General features: G+C 39.5%; 1 protein-coding gene across 3 annotated transcripts in view; it reads right to left on the bottom strand.

Moving 5' to 3' along the window:
• Positions 1–1,772: 1,772 nt before the first annotated feature.
• The window catches only part of NGLY1 (N-glycanase 1), a 49,692-nt gene continuing 40,469 nt past the window's right edge, over positions 1,773–10,995 (bottom strand). For 2 of the 3 annotated variants that reach the window (XM_084858299.1, XM_084858301.1), the window contains exons 10-12: positions 9,660–9,845; positions 7,457–7,634; positions 1,773–4,852 (exon numbers count right to left, since the gene is read on the bottom strand). In XM_084858299.1, the coding sequence (XP_084714425.1) occupies positions 4,680–4,852; positions 7,457–7,634; positions 9,660–9,845 (537 nt within the window). In that variant the 3' untranslated portion in view covers positions 1,773–4,679. The remainder of the gene's footprint in view (positions 4,853–7,456; positions 7,635–9,659; positions 9,846–10,995) is intronic. The other variant, XM_084858302.1, reaches the window with a different exon arrangement.

Raw genomic sequence — 10,995 nt, 5'->3', positions numbered from 1 at the left:
TTTCAAACGTATATGATCCTGCAGCACTCAACACAGATCTATATACCAAACCTTTATTTAACACACCCTGATTATTATATTTAAAACATGCCTTCATCAAATGTAGTATAGGACATTGAGCTGCAGGATGAGGCACTGACTTTAGCTTGGGCTATTCTAGATAGTTTCTTGGTCTATGGAAACTGGTATGATCAACAGAGGAGATTGTGGGTCTTCCTCCAACAACACAGGCATGCCAAGGAAGAGTTGTTCTACAGGTTTATTAAGTACCTCAGAGAATGGCAGGGATGTGCCGATGTTCTTTATTTTAATTAGTATTTCAGGAAACTGAACTTCTGGCCTCACCCATATTCAAGTTAGCTACTCATAAGCATACAGCATCAGGTAAAATGTAGATATGTGTAATTTTGGGTGGCTATTTCAAACACATTATGTACATCTTTCTTTTGGAGGTCTGCACCAAGGAAGTATTCTAGTTTCTTTCCAAAATGGTAGTAACACATGCTACAATTAAAAAAAATATTTTGTTAACATACCATGTTTCCCCTTTATTCATCTATTTTGAAACATTGCGCCTAGTTATATACTATTAAATCCTATTGAAATCAGTTGTGATTAGCATACTAATTTGTGTCTGTAAGAAATTACATTTCTCCCCAGATATACGTTATTATATACACAGTTTGTAAGTGTTTGTGTATAAGTTAGGTAGTGAATGGCTAAGAGGGTGTTTTAGTGAGAAATGGCTATTGTATGTGCCATTATCAGTCTTCTTAGCTGGCTTAATGCTGCATTCTAAGGCAAAAGGAACAAAATACAGATGTGCTTCATATCTTCACACTGACCTAGGGAAATGTTTGTAAACGTTTAGTTCATTTTCTTCTTTTTGGCTCTGCTGTTCAAACCATCTAAATACTGGTCAGACTTCTCTTAGTTAGTCCATCAGATTAGTGATCTGATGGAACATCCTGTATTCTTTGGCATGCTCAATGCATTTCTAATTTCTTAAATAGTGTTAAAGGGCTAAGTCATAGGTTTGTATCCAGCAGAACAGTAGCAGAAAATGGGATTTCCACAAGCAATAGAAGCGTCCTACTAGCATGTGGGTGGGCAATTTGGGGGGTCTGGGAGCCATTTTCCCCCCTCCCATGTGGGCCACACTCCTGCTGCTGCCACATTTGGCAGTGGCAAAAAAACTGATTTTAAAGCAAGCTAAATTTGGCTGTTTTAGTCTTCCATAGAAGTTTGCCGGTAAAATTTGGTGACAATGCAAGGATCTTTTTGCTGCTGCGGATTTTGGCAGCACTGTGCTGGGGGCTGCGTGTTGCCCATCTCTGCGCTAGCAGAATGGCACCCTTGGATATAATCCATAATAGTTGAGGTGCTGAGGAAAATCAGATCCAGAAGCAAGAGATGTAGAATTCGTAGGCTTAGGGGTAACTCCAGCAGAACATTTGGTAGTCCTATGATGACTTTTTAAAGTGACCCCTTAGCTTAGCTCATATATAAACAGTCATAGCAGAACTGGTTGTTCACATTAAATTTTGTGGAGATTCTGTGAGATGGGTAGTAGGCTCCTCTCATATTTTGCTTATAAAACTGTTCGTAGAAGAATTGTGTGAATAGTTGGTTCTGGTTAAATTTTTCCTACCCCAGGCAAACATAAAAATCGCTTCATAAAATAATTCCTTGAGGGCCAAATATTACATGGAAGAATTTTTTTTTCTCTAAACAGAAAACAAAAGTAAAGTTGACTGTGTATTTCCTTTTTTAAAATTCAGAATTCTAACCCTACATAGCAGAATTCCTGGGCTGACCATTCTAAAGGTGGATTCAGAGATGATATTACTGAAATAATTGCAATTGCAATGGACATTTCCTCATACTCTCACCCAGCAACACCATATATGGCATCAATTATCAACAACTTCCTTCTGCTACTTGCGTAGGCCAAACAGGACAGCCCCTACATCAGGGGTGGGCAACTTGTGGCCCTCCAGATGTTGTTGAACTACAACTCCCATCATGCCTCACCACTGGCTATGCTGGCTAGTGCTGATGGGAATTGCAGTCTAACAACTTCTGGAGGGCCACAAGTTGGCCAGCCTTACGTTACATACCAGAATAATTGAAAACAACCCAGACAGTAAAAATGGCAATATTCAGAACCCACTGGCTCAACATTTCTCTCCCCCAGAGTTAACTTATTTTAACAAAAAGGGTTTAAAGGATGTCTGGTGTATTATGGTGCTGAATTCAGAATTCACAAGCAAATTGGTATTTTATCTTTCTCCCTGTGAAAAGAAATTATATCCCATATATTATAATATTGATTCTATCTCATAATAATTTATAATTTGGGAAAGCATGGGCCCCACTGGTACTATTCTCCTTGATTTTAGGACTGGATCTGGGGACATCAATAACTTTGATTAGAGAACTCTTCTGCATGTTATCTTTTAATATCACTGCTTCTCCTTCACTGTCCGTAACTCTAACCACGGTTACAGGCCACTTTATTAATCTTATAAAGTAGTATATAGCTTACAACAGCTCATGCCACAATAAATGTGCTCGTCTTTAACATACCACCAGGCTGTCATTTTTCACTACCTTCTTATGGTATGGTCACCACAACACTGTGGTTTTTGCTGTTAACAGACTAACACAGCTATCCCTATGGAAATTTTCATTTGAGAGCAGTAGGCTGAAATCTTGCCTGTGGTGAGATTATCACCACTTGAATTAATTGTTGTATAAATGCCTCTAGGTCTCCTAATACTTATACACATGATTTTTGGACTGCATAATTTTAAACCCATATTTGAATCAAAATGCTGAATGAAGTGTAAAGGCACAAATCCATGGGATAAATGAGTCACGACTAACTTCAGTCGCATTGATTTCAGTAGGACAAGCATGACTACACCTCTCAGGATCAAGGTCACTACATCTGCATGATTTCCAGCCTACAGCAGCTGGTGTGCACAGAAACTAGGACAAAACTTTCAGCAGCAAATTAAGCTTTGAGAAAGAAAGATAATACTGAATGCAGCATTCTTAATCACCATACTCTGGTGCAATCCCCATTCATTTCAGTAGTCATAGAAGCAATATTCAGTACATTAGTCTTCCCCACGCTGGCATCCTCCAGATGTATTGGACTAAAACACCCCATTATTCCAAGACAGCATGCCATGCTGATTGGGGATGATGGAAGTTGTAGTCCAGCATATCTGAAGGGCACTAGACTAGGGAAAGTTGCAGTAGATTATGCCATAACACATTTTGAATGAGTACAAGCATCCAATATTTTGTGGAAGGTGAGGAACTCTGATGTGCACAAAGGGGCCAACTCAAGAGTTTTTGCAATAATTCCAGTGTAGGACCAAATCTGTGTGCATTCCTAGATTTGTTTGGGATGACTCCCTCCAGAGCTTCATAGACATCTCAGTATATAGATATATATGCACATGTGGGTCCAGAATGGGTCAAAATTCTGCTTTATCAAGCTGACCCAAGTCAATCGCTCTTGAGTGACTACAAGCAACATAAAAAGTAGCAGCTTTATAAAAAAAAAAAGAGTGGGTAAATCCAAATGTACACAGTACAAAATATGTATAACAAAATTAGATATTTTGTATCAAAACTCTATACTTTTAGGTAATTTCAGATAACTTTTTATATCACAAGCCATGACAGAATTTTAGGAACACTGTAAATTTATTTTTTCATTACCAACTTCCAAAATATTTAATTCTGGATCAGAGATTTATATTTAATTTGGGAAAATTTAAGGACATAGCAGACATCAGCATTAGCTATTTTGACAACAAAGTTTCATTTTAAATAGCCTAATAAATTTAACCAGAATTACATCAGGAGCTAGTAAACATTCCACAGTCCTATAATCTTAATTTAATATTATGAATATTAATATTACCTAGGGAGGTAGTGGGCTCTCCCACACTGGAGGCATTCAAGATGAAGCTGGACAACCATCTGTCAGGGATGCTTTGACTTAGATTCCTGCACTCAGCAGGGGGTTGGACTCGACGGTCTTATAGGCCCCTTCCAACCCTACCAATATGATTCTATGAATGCAATAAATTGCTTATTATAAAATTATGAGCAAACAGAAGCTCAAACATCCCATGAAGTTGTATTTTTTGAAACAGCCAAATTCCAAAATCCAAAGTTAAAAGAAGTTAAAATCTTCATTCAATTTTATTTTTTTAAAAAAACACCTCTTCTTCCAGTATAGATGAAACATTAGAAAATATGAATTCTAACTTTAAATGACATACAGCCAACGTCTACACATGTTTACTCAGAAGTAAATTCTACTTTGTTCAATGGAGTTTACTCTCAAGTATGTGTTTATATGATTGCAGCTTACATTTCTCTTGTTTTTTGAATGCAAAACACTGCATCTTTCCCCCCCTTTGATATATATGTATGTATATGTATTCTGTGCACATTTTCAAGGGAACATTTACAAGATTCCAGGATTTCTTTATGTTTCACATTAACAAAATCTGTTTCTTCTCAGTAGTAATATGAAAAACACAATGTCTGGGGCAAGACCTTCTAACAGTTCATACACTTTAAAAAACATTTTTGTGCCAGAAGGCCTTGGTTGATAAAGATGTCTTCTTTGAATATCTGTTGGGAGATATTCAAAGGTCACTGAATTTTATAATGATCTCAAAACAATCCTCGCCCTCTTTTAAACTTTGCCTAAATAGCTGTGTGTGTTGCCATGCGATATCACCATCCCCTCCACTTAGTTCAGCTTCCAAGATAACATCTGTTACGTTGAAAATACCAGGATAAGTGTGAAGGCTTTTATCTAAAGATAGGAAAACAAAACAAAACAAAACAAATCCTGTTAAAAACAATGTATATTAAAAAAGAGTAATATAAAATAGAAAATTAAGGAGAAGGATGTTGAAAAGCATTGCAAACTATTTATTGTTCCATAATAGTTGTTGTTTGTATCCTTGTCAGAATTTATTTACAACTCATAGAGCAGATAAGACCTATCTGCTCCATGAAAAATCCTAGAGATGCAGAAGGTAATTAGGAATGTGTGATACCTGTTGTAATGTACAGCCAAGCCTCAAGCTTCTTGAGTATATCTACTTAAACTGATTAAGGCTCTCTCTTCTCTTGCATTTTTATCTGAGTTTCAGGCAAAAGAAAGATACATCTGATCTGCATTGCAAACATCTGGGGATTGGTGTTTATGCAGTATCACTGTACTAAAAGTTCCAGATTGAAGATGGGTTAGATTAGCCCGCACAGTTTCCATGACAGGAAGGAATTTAGAAAATGCAAAACATGCACATTTAAAATAAGAGGATGCTGCTGCACTAGAGTGCAACCATGCAAAAGATCTAGGAGGAAAAATGAGCATTATGAAAGCCAAACAATGTTCACATAACCTTAGGGGCAGGCACGTTGCTGCTTTACAAAGTACAGAAGGGAGTTGGGATGGGGGGAAGAAAGGGTCAAAGAAGGTTCTAGGTGCGGGGGGGACGAGCTGCATTTTACATGCACTGTTTGAGAAAAATGGCAGAAAACTCATTTGCTCATTCAACAGCTGTAGTTCCAGCCACAGTTATCCATGCTGTTCTGCCAGTTGTAGGAGGGTAAATCACAGGCCCTTGCTCTCCTGCCTCAGAATAATCCAATGTGTGCAGCCACAAGCAAGATGCACTTTTAATAAAGAGCCAAATGACCAGACACAAGAAACAACAAGAACCCAAACCACAAGAGAGAGGAATGAGACAGCCTGTAACAGAGACCTGATCCAAGTCCCACTTACACTTAATGGGACTAAATCAGCTAAGGGTGCAATCCTAGGCATGTTGAGACAAAAAATGTCCTACAATTCCCAGCATGCTGGCTGAGGAATGCTGGGAATTGTAGGACTTTTTTTCTGTCTAAACATGTATAGGATTGCGCCTTAAAATGCTAATAATTTTGCTTGGATCGGTAGAGAATTAGACTGTTTTGACAGATCTGTTATCCATATACAACAAGCATGTTCAGAGTTCCCTTTTCAACCAATAAACTCTAGGAACATAGGAATCCTATGCATGTTTACTCAAAAGTAAGTCCTACTATGTTCAATGGGACTTACTCCTTAGTAAATGTGTCTAGGATTGCAGCCTTAGGATGCAATCGTATGTACATGTTGTTGTTGTTCAGTCGTTCAGTCGTGCCCGACTCTTCGTGACCCCATGGACCATAGCACGCCAGGCCTTCCTGTCCTGCGCTCTCTCCCGGAGCGTGCTCAAGTTCATATTCATTGCATCCGTGATGCTATCTAGCCATCTCATCCTCTGCCGTCCCCTTCTCCTTTTGCCTTCAGTCTTTCCCAGCATCAGGGTCTTTTCCAGGGAGTTTTCTCTTCGCATTAGGTGGCCAAAATATTGGAGCTTCAGCTTCATTATCTGTCCTTCCAATGAGCACTCAGGGTTGATTTCCTTTAGGATGGACTGATTTGACCTCCTTGCAGTCCAGGGCACTCGTAAGAGTCTTCTCCAGCACCACAGTTCGAAAGCATCAATTCTTCGGCGCTCAGCCTTCCTTATAGTCCAGCTCTCACAGCCATACATTACTACTGGGAAAACCATAGCTTTGATTAGACGGACCTTTGTCGGCAAGGTGATGTCTCTGCTTCTTACTATGCTGTCTAGGTTGGCCATAGCTTTCCTCCCAAGGAGCAAGCGTCTTTTAATTTCAGGGCTACAGTCACCGTCTGCGGTGATCTTGGAACCCAAGAAAGTAAAATCTGTCACTGCTTCCATTTCTTCCCCTTCCATATGCCAGGAAGTGATGGGGACAGATGCCATGATCTTAGTTTTTTTAATGTTGAGTTTCAAACCAGCTTTTGCACTCTCCTCTTTCACCCTCAACAAGAGGCTCTTTAGATCCTCTTCGCTTTCTGCCATTAGGGTGGTATCGTCTGCATATCGGAGGTTGTTGATAATTCTTCCAGCAATCTTAATTCCGACCTCTGATTCATCCAACCTGGCATTTCTCATGATGTACTCTGCATATAAGTTAAATAAGCAGGGTGACAATATGCAGCCTTGTCGTACTCCTTTCCCAATTTTGAACCAATCGGTTGTTCCATGTCTGGTTCTGACTGTTGCCTACAATTAATCCCCACTGAACTCAGTAGGGCTTACTTCTGAGTAAGCATGCATAGAAAACATGAAATGCAACTTCAGCCGCTAACGTTTTTGGGTGACCCTTGGACCAGCCATTATCACTCCGCCTCAATTTTGTAAAAATGGAACTTATTTGTTACATTGCATGACTGTTGCGAGGATGAATGAAATAAGCATGTATTGTGAACATTATATCAATCTTATTTTTTTTAAAAAATGTTCTTGCTTTGTTTGCAGGTACATACTTTAAAAAGTAGAAATTTCACACTTGCCTCCATTTACATCGACTATAGTGTCTCCAGAGCGCAGCATCCACCTTACCCTTCCACTCTGAAATGTCTGACTGCTTGTTCTGACTGAAATGTTTTCTATTTTTAGACCAACTGAGCCACATTCAAACTTCCAGGAGATGTAACCAGACAATGATCCTTCTTTTCGAGCTAAATAAACCTAGTTAAAAAAAAATGTGCATATGAAACACTGAATTGTGTTGTGTGTATTAAATCTCGAATCAGGTACAAAGCTTGGGTTGATTAATGCTGCTGTCATATGCACATTCATTTGGAAATAAACGCATTCAATTTAGTGGGCCTTACTTCTGGGTAAACATGCATAGGATCAGGCTCCATGCCTCATTGACTTCAGTGAGATTTACAGCGCAATACATGTCTACTCAAAAGTAAGTCCCACTAACTTCAGTGGGGCTTACTCCCAGAAAATGGTATCGAACTGCATGCAAATGATTACCCTGTTAAGCAGTCTGTGTACCTAATGCGAACCTAAAGTGCAGTCATAAGTACATTAACTCAGATGTACATCCCACTGAGTTCAATGAAACTTACTCCCTAGTAAGTGTATATAGGATTATAGCCTAAGAGAGCAATCCTATGCTCTCGAAGTGCTCCAAGATCGGAATGTTCTGTTCTCTCCTTTGGCCTGTCAGCTCTTGTGAGGGCGGAAGTCAAGAGGTAGGTGGGACTTTCTATATTGCCAGCACTGGGAGGGAAACATTTAAGAGCGCATCTAAATGTTTCCCGTGGACGGGAGCTGGGAAGGCTTGGTACTCCCTTCCCGTCGCCCCCAACATGCACATCTCCCCCGCTCCAGGTCGGAGTTCTGTTCTTGTAGAGGGAGCCACCACAGAAACTTCTGCAGTGGCTGGGTGGAGCCAAGATGAGTTCTCTGATGTCAAGAAAAGCCTTCTGCGGTCGGAGTTCAGTCTAAGGCCTTGGAGGGGTTTGAGTGAGTTTCTAGGATCTGAGTGAGTTTCTAACCATGAGTATTAATAGTTAAATTATTGAAAAATTATTCTATAAATAGTAGTGCTTTGCAGAATTCTCATAATTCATCCTGATTTTACAGTGGGATTCACTTAATGACAATTTAAATGGACCAGTTAAATATCTTTTTCTGTGTCGGCATATTTTGTCAAAATTTAGTTTTACTAAGTGATATATCTATGCAAGGAACCAGAAATAAAGTTGCAAACATAAAAATACTGAACCTGATTCCAAGCTCCAGGCATGCAGAAATGGGGTGGGTATATGCTGTTATGCATACAAGTCTACATGTACATATCCACCAGACATAAGTTTGGCACAATCAACTCTGACAATGCTGATCACTAATTGGGAGTTGATGGGTGAAGACGTGGGACTGAATCTAGTCCTTTACCCCCCAAAAGTAGTTGGCACTGGCAGATCTGATAAAGAGGTCTAATTTGCACAATCCTGGCCTAATCCAGCATGGGGATCTGTGCAGGAAGCTTCTGAAACCAGATGCAGTGATATTTCAAGGGGTATTGTCTGCACAGGGCCCAATGCTAGATCAAGCCATCCATTTCAGTTATCTTTCACTGTTTATGCTGACTGCTGAAAATGCTTTCTTCTTTGGGTTGTTATCTGCCAATCTCCTTTCTTTAGGTTTGGAGTGCATGTTCCAGTTGTTACTTTGTTTCTTTACAAATGGAAATAGGCTCGGGTAGGAGCTTCATTAATGCAAGGTGACTGACATGCTTTGGCTCTTTGCAGATGGGGAAGTCACATTAAAGATAAGGAAATTCTACCTACTTCCTGTGTGCAATAAAGAGAGCAGATATAAAAAGGCCCTTCTGCAGAGCTGAAAAATTAATTATCTAGAAAGGCAGCATTTTTATTATAGGCAGCTTTTGTATTAGTCCACCTTTGAAAAGGAAATGTCAGGCTTAAGGTTTAATATCTGAGCAGATATTTGTTATCTGTAGCCAACTCCACTATCCTGTTCTGAAATGTAGGTTGCCTTCATTCCCAGCCCCTTTGGTCAGCTGGCAATCTTATCTGAAGCTGGACATTAATATTTACCAACTCAAGTTGAATACACTGAAATCTACAGAAGTATTGAGACAAAATCAAACTTTGCAACTTGAGATTTCCCAGTGATGTTTACATTTATAATGAAGAAGTGTTGCAGAATAACTTTCCTTGGTATGATACTCACCATTTTCCAGTCCGATTCAACCTTTCTCCATATACAGTCCATCTTCCACACACCTTTCTCCCAGCCACTAATCTTTTCATTATTATTGGATTGTCGTGTGTAACAGTCTTCCGCTATATTGTATCTGAGGTGGAGAAGCTTAGAGGCCTTCTCTTTTCCAGTGGGAATAAAAATAACTTCTTTATTCTAAATGACCAAACCCAAAACTGTAAATTAGGTTTTTATTAGATATTTAATTAGCTAAAGATATATAATAAATATCTGCTCTGTGCACCCGCGTGTGCATGCGTAAGTGAATTCTAAAGCAATTGGTCAAAACAGGAAGATGTCCATGCAAGGTTCTTCCTCCATCTACACACATAACCCTTTCAGATATGCTGCTGTTCCAACCTCTGCCACAGCCAAATCTTTAACTATTTTTTCCATGGAAACTGTCTACTTCAAATCTTTCCTCTAAACCTTCTTCAGCACTGCTGATCCCAAGCCGCCATAGACTACCTCTACTGCCACAAGACCCAGGTAAGAGTGCATAACATTCTGTCCAATAGAAGGGGTCAAGAGGGTGGGATTTTCAAGCTGGGTGTCAGTTGAAGTGACCATTGTCTCTCCTGAAAGCTGAGAGCTCAGACTCCACGTCAGATAGTTTTACCCATATATCTCTGAAGACTGAGGATACTCTGAATCTGGGTCCAGCCATTATCTCCCTGCCTGTTTTATTCCCTGTACTTTCCTCACACCTCACCTTGATCATTAACCTGGAGAGGGCCAAACCACCAAGCAAAATGATGCTAAGGACAGAAACCAACAGCATGGGAATTTATTGCCAGCTGATTCCTGATGCAATCTGAATGGAACACTTTTTGTCCAGAACAGAACAAAAAGGTTCATAGAATCACAAAGTACAGAGTTGGAAGGGAGCATTTATGCCATCAAGTCCAACACCTTGCTCTGTGTGGGACTCCAGTTTAAAGTATCCCTGACAGATGGCTCTCCAGTCTCTGCTTGAATACCTCCAGTGAAGAAGAGCCCACCATCTCCCTAGGAAGTGCCTTTTGCAATCTTAGGTGACTGGTATAAAAATGTGCTTGTAGCTTATGTTTTTAGACACATGGTGGTGAAGTGTAAAATATTCATCATTGTATTTTTCGTTCTGTTATCTCCTAAAATTAATGGAATTTGTTTTTACAACAGTTACTGACAGACCATGAACACTAGTCATGGAGATTACTTGAACTGTAGCAACATTTCCTTTGATGATCGCAACACGAAACAAAAATGATTTTGATCTGCATGTAGTGGAGATTGTAATTTGGAAGCTTGGGGGCAAATTTTGGAA

This window comes from Heloderma suspectum, chromosome 5, assembly GCF_057233095.1.
Source record: "Heloderma suspectum isolate Gila_16-S chromosome 5, 16-S_ref, whole genome shotgun sequence".
Taxonomy (NCBI): Eukaryota; Metazoa; Chordata; class Lepidosauria; order Squamata; family Helodermatidae; genus Heloderma; species Heloderma suspectum.
Note: the sequence above shows the minus strand (reverse complement) of the source record. Positions and strands in the feature narration are given on the sequence as shown.